Source organism: Perca fluviatilis, chromosome 20 (assembly GCF_010015445.1).
Source record: "Perca fluviatilis chromosome 20, GENO_Pfluv_1.0, whole genome shotgun sequence".
Lineage (NCBI taxonomy): Eukaryota > Metazoa > Chordata > Actinopteri > Perciformes > Percidae > Perca > Perca fluviatilis.
In genome coordinates, this window is record NC_053131.1 from 33,035,127 (window position 1) to 33,052,484 (window position 17,358).

A 17,358-nucleotide genomic window follows, 5' to 3' on the forward strand; every position below is an offset into this window, starting at 1 on the left:
TCAGTTCCTTACTAATAACACGCATCAGTTCCTAAATACACGATCAGTTCACTAAAACACATCAGTTCTAAATAACACGATCAGTTCACTAATACAGATCGTTCCTAATACACACATCGTCCTACCATCGCTTAACGATCAGTCATAAACTCAGTTTCCATCAGTTCACTAAATACATGATCAGTTCACTACTCTCATTGAATTTGGGCGTTTTATTCAATTTTATAGCACGTAAAGAAAAACTGGCGAATACAATGTTGAAAAACGTAGGACAATTTTTTCAAAAAAGTGACAAAAACATGGGAAAAGCTTAAAAAAAAAAAACTTTATAAAGCTCAGAAAAATACTGACAGAGAAACTTAGAAAAAAGTGAGAAAAGTTTTGAAAAAGACAACCAAAACGTTTAACGTTTAACCCAGAAAAACCAAAATGTTGCATGATGGTCGACAGGGAAGACAACACAAGGGTTAACACACAGTTTGAAAATAGTGAAAGGATGCTGAGAGTCACACTGGAATCGTCCTTTAACATACAGTACAGGCCAAAAGTTTGGACACACCTTCTCATTCAATGCGTTTCCTTTTTATTTTCATGACTATTTACATTGTAGATTCTCACTGAAGGCATCAAAACTATGAATGAACACATATGGAATTATGTACTTAACAAAAAAGTGTGAAATAACTGAAAACATGTCTTATATTTTAGATTCCTCAAAGTAGCCACCCTTTGCTTGTTTTATTAATAAGGGAAAAACTTCCACTAATGAACCCTGACAAAGCACACCTGTGAAGGTAAAACCATTTCAGGTGACTACCTCATGAAGCTCATTGAGAGAACACCAAGGGTTTGCAGAGTTATCAAAAAGCAAAGGGTGGCTACTTTGAAGAATCTAAAATATAAGACATGTTTTCAGTTATTTCACACTTTTTTGTTAAGTACATAATTCCATATGTGTTCATTCATAGTTTTGATGCCTTCAGTGAGAATCTACAATGTAAATAGTCATGAAAATAAAAAGGAAACACATTGAATGAGAAGGTGTGTCCAAACTTTTGGCCTGTACTGTATTTCCGTAAAAAGCAGAGGTGAAGGAGACCCTGACGGAGCTCCTCCTTACCTTGAAGTATTTACTTCCTGTTTCGTTCTGAAACATTGTGATGCATTTGCTGTCCAGCCGCCAGTAATGTCTCTTCCTCTGAAAACACAGAGATAGAGAGGAGAGAGTTACACAAGACAGCCAGGGGGGGGAGAGGTGCAAGGAGTGGAAGGAAAAACAGAAAAAGGTAAGAGGAAAGTTGACACAGAGACATTTATTTTAAACGTCTCTTTTATATAGACCTTAGTGGTCCCCTAATACTGTATCTGGAGTCTCTTATATAGACCTTAGTGGTCCCCTAATACTGTACCTGAAGTCTCTTTTATATAGACCTTAGTGGTCCCCTAATACTGTACCTGAAGTCTCTTTTATATAGACCTTAGTGGTCCCCTAATACTGTATCTGAAGTCTCTTTTATATAGACCTTAGTGGTCCCCTAATACTGTATATGAAGTCTCTTTTACATAGACCTTAGTGGTCCCCTAATACTGTATCTGAAGTCTCTTTCTCTTTCTTATGACCTCATAAGGAGAAGATTCCTGATTGGTCCATCTGAGCTTTCATTTTCTCAAAGGCAGAGCAGGATACCCAGGGCTCGGTTTACACCTATCACCATTTCTAGCCACTGGGGGGCCATAGGCAGGCTGGGGGGGAACTCATATTAATGTTAAAAAAAAAAACTCATAAAGTGACATTTTTATGCCATGGGACCTTTAAAATTAATCAAATAAACGTGTCATATCCACGGTGCCATCACCACCCACACACCACAATCACAACGACAAACAAAACAGGTGAATCGGACAGGTGTGGTACCAGAGTGTCCTTGCTGGTGTAGTGGACCATCCAGCCCTCCTTCATCACGTTGCTGGTCTTCCTCTTTGTGTTTTTGACGGACTGAACGACTCGCATCAGAGGGATGTTGTTACTGGTGGACGGGCTGTAAGGGGGCGGGACAAAAAAGCTCAATGTCACATCTCTGTGTTTGTGTTCCCTAAATGTGTGTGTGCACAGGTTGTATATAAAGATGGACGCTGTTTTCGCCACTACCTCCCACTGTACCGTCCCTGGAAGGAACTTGATTTGGTGCAACATTTGCACCGTGAGCTATTTAAATTAGCTGGTTAAACATCGCTAGCTCTTAGCAGCGTGTCTCCGTGTGTACTTCGTCAGTCCCACAACCTCCCAGTTAGAGAGGAAATGACCTCAACTTATTCTTATTAAATCTTTACCCCGAAAAGAACCAAGCAGTCTGTGTCTCTGGGTGTGTGTGTGTGTGTCTGTGTGCGTGTGTGTGTGTGTGTGTGTGTGTGTGTGTGTGTGTGTGTCTCTCTCTGTGTCTCTGTGTGTGTCTGTGTCTGTGTGTGTGTGTGTGTGTGTGTGTGTGTGTGTGTCTCTGTGTGTGTGTGTGTGTGTCTCTCTCTCTGTGTCTCTGTGTGTGTGTGTCTGTCTGTGTCTGTGTGTGTGTGTGTGTGTGTGTGTGTGTGTGTGTCTGTGTGTGTGTGTGTGTCTCTGTGTGTGTGTGTGTGTGTCTCTGTCTCTGTGTGTGTCTGTGTCTCTGTGTGTGTGTGTGTGTGTGTGTGTGTGTGTGTCTCTCTGTCTGTTTGTTGGTGTTTGTGTGTGTCTCTCTCTCTCTGTGTCTCTGTCTCTGTGTGTGTCTGTGTCTCTGTGTGTCTGTGTGTGTGTGTGTGTCTGTCTGTGTGTGTGTGTGTCTGTCTGTGTGTGTGTCTCTGTGTGTGTGTGTGTGCGCTGTCTCTGTGTGTGTGTGTGTGTGTGTGTGTGTCTCTGTCTGTCTCTGTGTGTCTCTGTGTGTGTGTGTGTGTGTGTGTGCCTGTCTCTGTGTGTGTGTGTGTGTGTGTGTGTGTGTCTCTCTCTGTGTCTCTCTGTGTCTCTGTGTGTGTCTGTCACTGTGTGTGTGTGTGCGTCTCTCTCTGTGTCTCTGTGTGTGTCTCTGTGTGTGTGTGTGTGTGTGTCTGTCACTGTGTGTGTGTGTGTGTGTGTGTGTCTCTCTCTGTGTCTCTCTGTGTCTCTGTGTGTGTCTGTCACTGTGTGTGTGTGTGTGTGTGTGTGTGTGTGTGTGTGTGTCTGTCTCTGTGTGTGTGTGTGTATGTGTGTATGTCTGCATGTGTGTGTGTGTGCGTGTGTTTGTGTGTGTGTGTGTCTGTCTGCATGTGTGTGTGTGTCTGTCTGCGTGTGTGTGTGTGTGTGTGTGTGTCTGTCTCTGTGTTTGTGTGTGTGTGTGTGTGTGTGTGTGTTTCTGTACCTGATGGCCCGGTTGGACTCGTCCAGGTCGGGGTCACTGTGCATGTCGGGGTCACTGTGCCCCGCCTCCAGCAGGAGCCCCCCCCCTGATGTCAGCGCGTCGTCCATGTCGTCCAACAGGCCGCCACCTCTGTCGACATCGTGGTCGTCGAGGCAACCCTCCACCATGGCCACGTCTGACTCCGCCCCCGGGCTCAGGAGCTCTACGAAACAAACACAGACCTGGATCTGAAGTTTGTGTTCGTTTTTCTGTAGCTGTGAGGACCAACCTTGCAGACCATCACAGTGAGGACATTAACAAGTGGTTGAAACATGTGTGTGTGTGTGTAGAATATATACATATATATATATATATATATATATATATATATATATATATATATATATATATATATATATATATATATATATATATATTCTTGTTTAACTATATTCGTGGGGTCCCATAACCGGGATTCCAGTATACTTGTGGGGTCCGGACAGCTTTGTGGGGCCATAATGCTGGACCCCATAAGTTTAAAGGGCTGTTTGAGGGTTAAGACTTGGTTTTAGGATTAGGGATAGAATTTGGTTATGGTTAAGGTTAGGGTAAGGGTTAAGGTTAGGCATTTAGTTGTGATGGTTAAAGTTAGAGTAAGGGTTAAGGTTAGGCATTTAGTTGGGATGGTTAAGGTTAGGGTAAGGGGCTAGGGAATGCATTATGTCAATGACGGGTCCCCACAACAATACTGCGTGGCACTATGTGTGTGTGTGTGTGTGTTGTGTGAAACTTGCCTCCATTTCTAGAAACTTCTCCCAGACAGTTGTTTGGCACTTTAGGAGCACATCGTTTATGGCAGTTAAATTTACAATCTGAGGGAGGAGGAAGGAAGGAAAGCAGCCATTAGGGCATAGTAGCTTAGAGTCCAACCTTTGACACCTTGTTGTTAAAAAAACCCAAACGATGCTCACCTTTACACTGCAGGCCCTGTCTGAAGAGGCCTTTCAGCAGCTTCTTGCAGTGCTGGCAGACGGTGGGCCGGGTGTACGAGTGGATCAGGAAGGTGTGAGGAACTTTAACCTTCGACAGTAAGATCTTGTCCAGTTCGATGGGACGTCCGACGTATGACTGGGAGCTGGAGCGCCGCTCTCGACCCGGGAAGTAATCTAATTGGTTCTTCTGCTACGAAAAATGAGAGCAGGAGGGTGGATTTGTGTAATTTATAAGCAACTTGCATTATTATGGATACTAAGAATATGTTCCAGTAAATCTTTTCTAATAGACCTTTTTCACAGCAGATATGTTGACATATGTCCTAGTAGGAAAAGCACAGGTGTATTCAAAACCATTAATGATGGCTGCATTCCACTTAGGAGAGGCCCTGGTATTAAACCATTACTGATGGCTGCATTCCACTTAGGAGAGACCCTGGTATTAAACCATTACTGATGGCTGTATTCCACTTAGGAGAGACCCTGGTATTAAACCATTACTGATGGCTGCATTCCACTTAGGAGAGGTCCTGGTATTAAACCATTACTGATGGCTGCATTCCACTTAGGAGAGGTCCTGGTATTAAACCATTACTGATGGCTGCATTCCACTTAGGAGAGGTCCTGGTATTAAACCATTACTGATGGCTGCATTCCACTTAGGAGAGGCCCTGGTATTAAACCATTACTAATGGCTGCATTCCACTTAGGAGAGGCCCTGGTATTAAACCATTACTGATGGCTGCATTCCACTTAGGAGAGGCCCTGGTATTAAACCATTACTGATGGCTGCATCCCACTTAGGAGAGGTCCTGGTATTAAACCAATACTGATGGCTGCATTCCACTTAGGAGAGACCCTGGTATTAAACCATTACTGATGGCTGCATCCCACTTAGGAGAGGTCCTGGTATTAAACCAATACTGATGGCTGCATTCCACTTAGGAGAGGTCCTGGTATTGTTCATGCTGACTCACTGAAATATCTTACTGGGACACTTGATGGAACTGAGCCATCGTTAAGGTTATCAATGTCACCTGTGCTTTTCCTACTAGGACAAGTCAACATGTCTGCTGTGAAAAAGGTCCATAACATTTCTACTTAAAAGAGGTCACACAGATTCTTCTCAGCCGTTAAAACAAAGCACAACTGTCCTCAAACCTTAAAGATGCTCTAAGCGATGTTGGGTGACGTCACTTATTGTTGACGTTCGAAGTATTGTCAAACAAAACGGAGGCTAGCTCGCCCCTCCCTCCTCCTCGTTCTCTTAATACATGCATGGTCCCCTCCCCCTTGTGGAAGTAGCCCACTAACGCTGCTGCAGTGATGGCTCAACCAACTCCTTGTCGGTTATTGGCTAGAAGACTGCTTGTTATGTTTGGTGGTGCAGGTTGGCGCAGTTTGTTTTTGTTGGTGCTTGTAGAGCCTGGGCTGTCTACAGAGATAATGTGACAAAAAAATGTTGTAGCCTAAAAAAAATGCATGATATCGCTTAGAGCAGTGGTTCTCAAACTTTTATGTACCCCTTTTGAATGGTTTCTTTAAGCCAAGTACCCTCCCTGACCAGCGCTCATCATTTTCAGTAGAAAACATGAACAGTACAGTGCTGTCAGCAATAGATTTACTAAACAACAGCCTTGTAACTGAAATAAAACAGAAAAAGAGACAAAAACTGTGAGAAAAAAAAAGACAAAAACTTGGAAAAAGATGGTAGAAAGAAGGAAGGAAGGAAGGCAAGAATAGGTCTAAATATATATATATATATATATATATATATATATATATCAAAAACTTCAAAAACAGTGACATAAGAAGAAAAAAGCGAGAAACTTGTAAAAAGTAGAAGGATAGAAGGAAGAAAGGATAGATTAGGTCCAAAGAAGGCGACACAAATGTCACATTTTTGGTAGAAAAAAAAGAAATTCGACATAAAGAGGAACAATGTTCTGGACAACAGCCTCGTAACTATTAAACATTTTGTTAAATATCTCACCTACCCCCTGCAGTCCTCCAACATCCATTACGCGTAACCGGCTCCATCTAGCCTAGCTTAGCACAGATCCTGGAGGTAACTGGCTCCATCTAGCCTAGCTTAGCACAGATCCTGGAGGTAACCGGCTCCATCTAGCCTACTGCTCCCAATAAGTGACAAAATAACGGCAAAATTTTCCAATTTACATGTTTTGATTTGTGTAGTCAGTGTGTACTAATAACAAGGTCACATGACACACAGCCATCTTCTAACCGTATACATACTGGGAACTATATTCTCAGAAAGCAAAGCACTGCTACTCTCTGCTGCTTGGGCGGAGTGATTATTACTCCAACTCTTGAGTGTATGCCAGGCAAACTCTCTGCTCCTCACCAAGGGGCTTCTCAGGTGCTGCGAGCAAATCCCTCCGCCCAAGTAGCAGAGGGTAGCAGTGCTTCGCCCTTCTGAGAATATAGTTCCCAGTATGTATACGGTTAGAAGATGGCTGTCTCATGTGACCTTGTTATTTGCACACGCTGCACAAACGATGGACTCTGATTTAAAAACCTGTGGACTCTGTTAATTAATTAGAAGCATAAATGCTAAACATGTTTATTAATGCAAGTACAGTTCCTCAGAGATTATTATCATATAGAGTGTTTTTATGGATAACAGCGGTGCAACTGACCTCCATGCTGGGACTCACTGGAGACTGGACAACGAGAGAGAACAAAAGAAAGAAAGAAAGTTAGAGCAAATGTTTTAATGCAAGAAAAACCATTGACAGATCTTATCTTACTTATTATTGACTGACCAGTAAAGCCTCGTCGGTGTAGTGGGGCGGTGAGGGCTCAGCAGAGAGGGGGCGCCCCAGGTTTATCAGCCCCCCCGTCAGGGAAACGTTGGACGAGCGACGCCTACGCACTCCGCTGCAGTTATTGGGGATCTTAAAGGCACAACGCTTGTGATAGTTCAGACCGCAGCCTGGACAGAAAGAACAACAACCAAACATTTATTATTTTGGAAGATAAAAAAGACAATATAGACAATATAAACAATAGACAATATTATCAAAACAGATAAAAACGTAACAACTAACAACATGTGACAAGCATTACATCACATATAAACCAAAATACAAATATACGTTCCATATTATAAAATGATCAATGATCACATAGTTGATTCGCCTTCAGCCAAGTATTTAAGGACATTTTAAAACTGCTGCGACTTGCACAATCTCTAATATGAAGTAGAATTAAGTTCCACTTTTCTACTACAGTAAATGAAAAAGCTGATTGACCAAATGTAGTCTTCTTAAATTGAGTGTAACAGTCACCTCTTACAGAAGCCCTGGTGACCCTTACATTATCTCTGAAAAATTACACACATTGCTGGAGTGGTGGTGGTGCAAGATCATGGGTCAATTTATACATTAGACACATGTCTGCAAAACAGAGAAAACTGTCAAAGGTTAATAGGTTAAGTTTTTTAATCGTACAGTGATGGTAGGTTCTTGGTTTTTTGTCAAGAACTTTCACAGCTTGTTTGTAAAGGGTACATAAAGGTTTTAGCGTAGTCCCACCCGCCTGGGACCAGCTTGTGGAACAGTAAGATAAATGTGAGAAGATCATTGAATGCAAAAACAGTTTAGCTGCGGCTATTGGTAACTAGTGTCTTATATGTCTAAAATTAGCTAAACTCCAGAGTTAATTTGTCTAACACAGTGGTTTCCAACCTTTTTGGGCTGATGTAGCCCTACAGTCCATTTAACTATTTGAACATTTAGTCAGTAGTTTAGCTAATTATTTGCACTGTTTAGTCAGTAGTTTAGCTAACTATTAGAACTGTTTAGTCAGTAGTTTTAGCTAACTATTAGCACTGTTTAGTCAGTAGTTTTAGCTAATTATTAGCACTGTTTAGTCACTAGTTTTAGCTAACTATTAGCACTGTTTAGTCAGTAGTTTGAGCTAATTATTAGCACTGTTTAGTCAGTAGTTTAGCTAACTATAAGCACTGTTTAGTCAGTAGTTTAGCTAACTATTAACACTGTTTAGTCAGTAGTTTAGCTAACTATTAGCACTGTTTAGTCAGTAGTTTAGCTAACTATTATATCTGTTTAGTAAATACTTTTAGCTAACCATTTCAGTCGATTATGCATTAGCCTACTTTTAGCGATTTATTTCTACCATTAATGTCATTAAGCTGCCGGTTTAAATTCCTGTGTTCAGGTGTTACAGCTCATATATTCTTATGTTAAATCATTATTTATTTATTTTTTTAAATTAGTTGAGCTGCTCCACAATCTTTCCTTGTACCTCCTGGCACTAGCAGAAGTACAAGTACCCCTTGTTGGGAATCACTAACACATATCCACAGAAATATAACAAGAAATAACAAGTTCTCTTTTTGAGCCACAAAAGCTTCATCAGTAAGTTCGTACCTTCACATTTGAGTCCCTGCCGAACGAGTCCCCATAGCATCTCCCCACAGTGGTCGCAGAAGGCTGGAGCTCGGTAGGAGTGAACGAACAGACAGTGTGGACGGATCTGGAAGTCCTCCACTGTGGCCGAAGCTGCAGGAAATGTATGGACATTGGGATACGAGTTAATTCAACAACCAGAGAACCAGTTACTTCTGTCAGGTTCAGTAGACTCTGAATTAACCAAGCAATCATTTATTTAATTTGCGATAGCAGTGCTGCGTTCCAGAGACAATTTTTAGCCCGAAATTTACGACTTCAAGTCATGACTCACGACTTGGTAGCGTTCCAGGCAAAGTCACGACAAAGCCTTCTAGCTAGCGTTAGCTAGCGGCTACCTAAAGTTAACATTAGCTAGCGCTAGCTGATACTAGCGATTTCTAGTTAGCGACATATTTTGGGCTTCATTTAATGAACATAACCTGTAGTAGTACACAATTATATGTGTATTGATTTGATTACAATGTGCTGAATTACTTTACGTTGCTTATTTCTGTCTATTCATTTCTATTTCTCACCGTTAATCACCGGCGTCTGTACAGCATCAACAGGGGGCGCCATTTTTGTTTATGTGTGTGTGTGACGTCAAAAACTGTAACTGGGAGAACAACGATCTGGTACCAGTTCACTTTGAGTAAGTTACTGGTTTGACTGCCGTTCCAGGGCGCTTTCACCGGTAGAAGGATGTGAAAACACGAGTTATGTGCTGCCTGGAACGCAGTATAAATGTAAGTGTAAGCCACGGCTGTAGTATTTGGACTTGTTGGTATTTGGACTCAGACTTGTCTCTGACTAGGCCATTCGACTCGCCAAATATTCTAGTTGGTCTCGAACGAGTCCAGCACTACATGCTTTTTTCTAAAGTAACTTCAACCTTCAAAACAAAACCACTGATGAAGCGCGCTTGTTCGGAAAACAGGTATTAGTTGAAATCAAAATCCATCTACAACAGTCATCGAGACTGGTCGCCTGGTATACGCCTGGCTGCATCATATACCTCAATCATCAGGCATCAATCGGTTTCATTTTGGCCACAGACACAATGTCAGTGAGCACTTTGTACTACAAATTCTTCAGGACAGGTAATAAGTTAAATAATGGGAATATTTCCATTTTATTTTTTAAGTGAATAATGTGGCCTAATTTGACCCTAATTTGTCTCTCATTTGGTCTTGACTCGGTCTCAACTAGTCCTGGTCTTGGACTTGACAAAGGTGGACTTGACTACAGCCCTGGTGTAAGCAAACTATCTTTAGTGGAAGAGAATTGTTGACGGAGGTCTGCGCTCTACGAATGCCATTATAGTTAGAACATGTAGATACATGCAAGGTTAGGTTGGTTCTGCACAAGAAGAAAAATATCACCAGAGCTACTTTAACTCGCCAAGAATGACTCAAGCGAGAAGAGGGGAGGGAGATAAACAGAACAACAGAGACAAAGAGTAATGAATGGGTTGTTAGTGGGTATTTTGTAAATGTTTTGGGAGGTATGAGAGGCTCTTAACGGGCGCAGATGGACCAAGTGTTTGTGTTGTTGGCCAGCAGGCTTGGCAAGGCACGATGGGTAGTTTGGGATGTCGTTTTTCTCTCTCTCAGCATGCATTTCTGAAATCTTTCGCCTTTTTCTTCCACACACACACACTCGCCCTGTGCTGTGGTCCTCCAGTAGAATACGGCTCTGATTAGACATTCTGCTGCAGGAAATTACCTCCATTTATTAAAATTATTGTTTATGGCTTTTGTTTGGAGGGCCAACATACGTTTGGAAGTCTGAACAAGCTCCCCAAACTGTTATTATATGCTTCAGAAAATGACTTGTGTGTCTCTGTGTGTGTGTGAGGGTTTCCTAGGTAGTCCTTGTCTAAATATAAATGCTGTATTTATGTGTGGGTTCTCTGTGGTGGAATAAAATGCGTTAAGAAGCGTTCGCTGCTGGCTTGTTAACACACAACCAGAAAACAAACACTGCGGGTGGAGAAACTGTAAACCAGCAGGGTGTGGCGTACTAATAATTAGGCCTACAGTTGTGTTTAGCTTACTTTTGTTAAGATATATCAACATTCAGAGGGCAGTGGTCTGTTCACACTTCTAAATCGCTGTGAAGAAGTACAGGATCTTTTAAACATTAGCACCTAATATTGCTCAAACATCCTACAATATTTTACTGGATATGTTTTTAAACTCAGTAAGTCAGAGCTGAGAGAGGTTTATTTTTGCTGCTGTTAACAACTAAGCCAAAATAAACCAGGGCTGCATTCCACTTAGGAGAGGTCCTGGTATTAAACCATTACTGATGGCTGCATTCCACTTAGGAGAGGTCCTGGTATTAAACCATTACTGATGGCTGCATTCCACTTAGGAGAGGTCCTGGTATTAAACCATTACTGATGGCTGCATTCCACTTAGGAGAGACCCTGGTATTAAACCATTACTGATGGCTGCATTCCACTTAGGAGAGGTCCTGGTATTAAACCATTACTGATGGCTGCATTCCACTTAGGAGAGACCCTGGTATTAAACCATTACTGATGGCTGCATTCCACTTAGGAGAGGTCCTGGTATTGTGCTTGCTGACTCACTGAAATATCTCACTGGGACACTTCATGGAATCGGGCCATCGTTAAGGTTATCAATGTCATGTGCTTTTCCTACTATGACAAGTCAACATGTCTGCTGTGAAAACAGTACATATCATTTACTAAAGCTTTTTTAAACTTAACTGTACGAATCCTGAGTATTATTTTCTGGTCTACCAGTCAACGAACACAGAGGTAGCTTGAGTTCGAAGTGGAGTCAGAAAATGGCCTTTTGAGCCTGAGTAGAATTGGTCATAATTATTCCTTCAATACTTGTATTTGTATGTGTCTTTTGATTTGTTTGGTTTGTTTTTCTAGTTGTATTTGCCCGCTATTGAATTGCAGCGTTTGTCTTTATAACAAACTTTAATAAAAGCAATGAATCATAGAGAAAGTACAGTGGAGAAGTGAAATCCCATCCTCCTCAGGGGTTCATTGCAGCCTGTGAGCTGATTAAAAAAATAAAATAAAATAGAGGAGGAAACAACAGAGTTTATTAACTAGCTCTCTGGCTTAAATCACAGCCAATAAAACCTGTCTGGATGAGTGTTTCAAGAATTATCAGGATGTTTTCTTAACAGGTCGTCTGTGACCAATGAGCTCGCTTGGCTTCATTGTCAATTTCCTGTTTGTTTCCTCGACACTTCGAGCTGTTGCCGAGACTGACAGAGAGCTGTTAGAAAAAGTGTTTTTTACTGAGCGTCAGCAGAGGAGGAGGAAAGGTAGAGTACAATAATATCAAGAAATTTTATTTATTTATTTAGCGCTTGTCAAAGTACTCAAAGACTCAAATAAAATCATGGTAAATACAATAAAAACAAGGGAAATGGTAAAACCAGCAACTAACAGTAGATGAAATGTGATATTATTATAGGGTGAAGGTTGTTCTAAAGAGATGGGTTTTGAGAAGTTATTTGAATGTGTCCAGATCAGTACAGTCACGGATGTTTGTGTAGAGAGTTCAGGGGGGAGATGAAGAGGAAAAGGTACATGATCAAGTGGGAGTGTAAGGGTCCTATTTTAACGATCTGAGCTCACAGCGTGCAGCGCCTGGTGCAGGTGTGTTTAGGGCGTGTCCAAATCCACTTTTGCTAGTTTGACAGCGGTAAAAAAGGGTCCGTGCGCCGGGCGCCTGGTTCTAAAGGGTTGTTCTTAGTGTCTTCATTAATCAGAGGTGTGATTTTGGGCGTAACATGTAATCAACCAATCAGAGATCATCTCCCATTCCCTTTAAAAGCCAGGCGCGTTTGGACCTTGGAGCATTGCTGTTATGATGGAGGATTTGCACCCTAATATTTAGGGGTCCAAGCCCGAGGCTGGAAGAATCGTTCGCACAGCAGGGCTGTGGAACCCTATTGCTTTTCTAAGGTTTCTTATTATTATTTTTCCGCCGATTAAAACAGATGCTACAGCCTAAACCGTACATGGTGGGGGGGGGTGCCGTTTTCAGGACTGGTCCAGATCCCTGCAGGGACCTCTGACAAAAAAATGCAGCCACTTACACCACTAGGTGGCTCTATAGCAGAAAAAACGCGTTTGGCCTTATAACTCCCACACCGTACACCTGACATTCAAAAACCATACATCTACGCGTTCACTGGATCCAGCTGAATCACGTGGTATAGGCCACGCCCATTTCCGCCTAGACTTTAATGCATGAAAATCTTGTTTGGCATGACCCTCTAAGGCTCCCCAACCAGTTTCACAAACATTGGCCACTAGGGGGTGCTACAAGTACAAAAAGTTTATATCTCCAAAGAGACACTGAGCACAATAATTGATGAGATAAAGTCAGCAAAGTTTTTCTCAGTTATTGTAGATTCCACCATAGATATAACGAGAATGGATCAGTTTTCTCTTTCACTCAGATATGTCACCAAAACAGGCAGCAGCATTGAGCGCTTTATTAAATTTGAGGAGTTACCTGATGGCAGTGCGGCGTCCTTTTATGATCTTCTGCATAATTCGCTGACAAAGGACCTTGGTCTTAATGTAAATGATCTGAGGGGACAAGCATACGACGGTGCCAGAACGATGTCAGGGCAGTTAACGGGGCTGCAAGCCAGGGTCAAGCAAAATTGCTCAGACAAGGCATTTTATGTCCACTGCTGCGCACACATTACCTCCAAAAAGAGTCACTGGATGTCAACACTGCTGTGAATGTTATTGACAGTACTGTGGCTCAGATCAGAGCGTTACGCTCAGAAGAGGCCTTTGACAGCATGGAGAACACAGCAAGAAGTATGGCCAGAGAGAGCGACGCAGCCACCGAGTTTGTGGAGCAGAGGATTCGCAAGAGAAAAAGGCATTTTGACGAGGACGCAGAGGATGACCGGATCGAGGACAGCAGACGCGGCTTCAAAGCGGAAATATATTTTTACATTCTGGATGTTTTTGCGGGATGCAGTTTGAAAGTCGATTTTCAGACTTAAAAAAAAATGACCAAACTGTTCGCGGTACTCTGCCCAAAGCGGTTTGAGCACCCTGATTGATGCTGAGGAGAAAATGCTTGAGCTGGCCCGTTTCTACTCAGAAGACATGCCCAAGCCAGAAGACGCAGTGGAGGAGTTTCGCTTTTTTCGTGCATCGTATTCGGAGTTAAACATGGATCTCACCACCGACGCCGTCCTGCCATTCCTCATTGCCAACGACATGGATAGAGCCTACCCACACCTGACCATTCTCCACAGGATTCATAAAACCCTTCCTATCAGCAGCGCCAGCTCCGAACGAAGTTTCAGCCGTCTGCGGCTCATAAAGACATACTTGCGTTCGTGCATGGATGAGGCCAGACTGTCCCATCTCACCTTGCTGTGTGTGGAGCGGGACATACATATCGACAAGGACAAAGTAGTCGGCAGATTTGCCACCATGAAGGAGAGGAGGATGAAGATTTAATAAGGGACCATGATATGTATATAGTTTTGTTAGATGTATTTGTTCTTGAGGATCGTTAAGCAGACAACTAAATGGTAAATGGTAAGAAATGGTAAAAAAATCGTCTGAGAATTTATATTTTAGTTATTAATAAGTCACTCAGAATGTTATAAATCAGTTTTACTCAAAGTTTTCATCCCAGTTGAGTTTTCATGTAGCACATTTCGCCTACCTATGGAGTTGTAAACAAACGTTGATCGAGCACACTTGGCCTTTTCAGCACTATCGCTGTCCATCGGTGGTTGCTGTCCGTGGTGCTGAAACATTTTTACTTGACTTGCAAACTGCTGTCTTTGTTTGTTTGTACAAATTTGTCAAAACATTTGGCTTTTCTTTGTGTTTTATTTGCCATATAGGCTTACTTGGCTCAACAAGTGACACATCATAACATATGCATCCATCAGATAATTAACAGTTTTTATTTAAAAATTACTTGGTAACAGGAGGGCCCCCATGATGAAGCTCCGCCCCCACCGTACTGAGAGTCTAGCTCTGCTTGGTCTCAACCCCTCAAAGTCTCGATCCTGTCTCGGACTCTATACACTCTGGTCTTGGTGATGACTTGGTCTCGGTTTAGGTGGTATTAACTACAACACTGGTTGTAACAACAGCCAGGAGCACTAACGAACAAAGCCATATCAATCATCTTGACAACAACTCCACATACAGGCAAAAAAAACACCCAAATAGTTCAATATAGACTGTCCTCAAACATTCAAAGTTCCACTCAAATGCCAACTGGTGACACTTCTGAACATAATATTTAAAAATGCCTGGCTGTGACATGTAGTGACTCTGCCAAATGTCTATTAATAAAGGGAATAAAAAATAAAGCACAAACAGCTTTGGATGCAAAGTGTTAGTTGTGTTTTGGTGTGTTTTTTTTTTAAAGCTGAGCTGCAGGGAGTCGAGTATTCGATTCTGTAAAGGTGTCAAACGCTCAGCGGGTCAGACTTCACCGCATTGGATGAATGAAAGTGTGTGAAGATGTCTCACATTGCTGTAACCTCCTGCTCTGTTTTACACTCACACACTCATCAACACATAATGAAAACCTTGTCATCACTCTGTTCTTGTTATTCTTCGGTCAGCAACATTTATGTATTTTTTTTATTATTGTCAACGAATGCCACGAAAAGACCAAAACCCAACACACATTTCAAATCACAGAAACAGGAAGAAGGGCTCAGATGTTTTTGTGAAAGGGCAACTTTGGTATTTTCAATCTCAGCAAGTATGTTTTTGAGTCTAAGTGACTGAAGGGAACAACAATCTCTGAATTAAGTCCAGTGTTAAGCAAGGCGAAACAAGCTGCATTGTAACGTTACCGGGCAATTGCGCACTGTCAGTTTCCGTCCACTAAAAGTTCTGTTGTTGCCGCTGACAGTCTCAGATTATTCTTAAGTGTCTGACAACATTATGGGATGGATCCCTACAGAGATAGACCTTTTAGTTAAAGAGTAATATCCTTTTAGTTTAACATGAAACAGCCCCGAAATCACCATCACCAAACTCCCCCAGACTCCATGTAGATAATCAGGACTTTTATCATCGTAAAACACACTTCATTCAAAGTGGACAGAAACTAAATAAAACTACCAAAAGCCGTCTTGGTTCATCTTTCCACTGTTCCAACAATCACCACTCTGGTTTGGTTGAAATAAACCCTTAATTCACCCATTTACATGTGGAGATATGCTGGCTCTATACACGCTAAAAGTCCTGATTATTTACATGGAGTCTGGTGGAGATATGCTGGCTCTATACACGCTAAAAGTCCTGATTATTTACATGGAGTCTGGTGGAGATATGCTGGCTCTATACACGCTAAAAGTCCTGATTATTTACATGGAGTCTGGTGGAAATATGCTGGCTCTATACACGCTAAAAGTCCTGATTATTTACATGGAGTCTGGTGGAGTTGGTGATGGTGATTTCGGGGCTGTTTCATGTTAAACTAAAAGGATCTTACTCTTTAACTAAAAGGTCTATCTCTGTAGGGATCCTTTCCATAATGTTGTCAGACACTTAGAATAATAATCTGAGTCTGTCAGCGGCAACAACACAACTTTTAGTGGACGCAAAAACTGACGTTAAATGTTATATTACAGCTTGTTTTGCTGTTGCCGATTGGAGTGATCTCGCTTAATACCAGACCAATGTCAAAGATTGTTGTTCCCATCAGTCACTTACATACAAAAACATGAGAAAATAGGGTCCAGGTTGAAAAAAAATAAAGTTCCCTTCTATCTAAGTAATTATTTATGAATACATCTATATACAATAACAATCTGAAGCCCCTCCCTGCTGTGATGTCAGCATCCGTCCGGTGTCTCTTACCCGACAGCACGGCCTCCACCAGGTCGCCCTCCTGGATCTGAGAGGCCGAGCGCAGCAGCTGCAGCACGTTCTCCGACGTCTGGTCATGACGAAACAGCATGATCTTCTCATACATCCCGTAGAAAACACACTCGGGAATCTGACAGACAACAGAGACAGAGAACAGAGAACAGAGGACAGAGAGACTGATTATCTCCCAACAGCCAGAGAGAATGACATCAACTATAATCAGATTATGTCAGTTCTTCCAACAGCTACAGGCATAGGCGTAATTTACAGGGGGGGGGGGGTAAATCAATACTGGCCTGTGCAACCCACCCCAAATGTCTATTATAAGTTGCTTTATACATAAAGACATTTGCACCACAAATTGTTGCAGAAAAGTTCACCAGAATGCAGGAAATGAAGTGTTCGGTATGCTCAAAAGTGGAGATCTCAATAATTTGGTTAAAAAGAAACCCGGACCCCAAACCTCAGATTTGACAACATGAGGGTTAATCTGGGAACTGTGCTTATTGTATTATAAACGTGAAAAAAATGGGAACCTATGAGAGAGAGAGAGAGAGAGAGAGAGAGAGAGAGAGAGAGAGAGAGAGACCGACACAGAGAGAGAGAGACAGAGAGAGAGAGAGACAGACAGAGAGAGAGACCGACACAGAGAGAGACAGAGAGAGAGAGAGAGACAGACCCAGAGAGAGAGAGAGAGAGACAGAGAGAGA

At 42.1% G+C, this 17,358-nt stretch overlaps 1 protein-coding gene across 1 annotated transcript in view; it reads right to left on the minus strand.

Moving 5' to 3' along the window:
* prkd1 (protein kinase D1) overlaps window positions 1–17,358 on the minus strand; it is an 83,962-nt gene that overhangs the window by 40,769 nt on the left and 25,835 nt on the right. Inside the window, exons 2-10 of the mRNA XM_039785450.1 lie at window positions 16,640–16,778; window positions 8,749–8,880; window positions 7,120–7,289; window positions 6,994–7,017; window positions 4,313–4,523; window positions 4,136–4,213; window positions 3,363–3,564; window positions 1,916–2,039; window positions 1,121–1,198 (exon numbers count right to left, since the gene is read on the minus strand). Of these exons, the coding sequence (XP_039641384.1) occupies window positions 1,121–1,198; window positions 1,916–2,039; window positions 3,363–3,564; window positions 4,136–4,213; window positions 4,313–4,523; window positions 6,994–7,017; window positions 7,120–7,289; window positions 8,749–8,880; window positions 16,640–16,754 (1,134 nt within the window). The 5' untranslated portion in view covers window positions 16,755–16,778. The remainder of the gene's footprint in view (window positions 1–1,120; window positions 1,199–1,915; window positions 2,040–3,362; window positions 3,565–4,135; window positions 4,214–4,312; window positions 4,524–6,993; window positions 7,018–7,119; window positions 7,290–8,748; window positions 8,881–16,639; window positions 16,779–17,358) is intronic.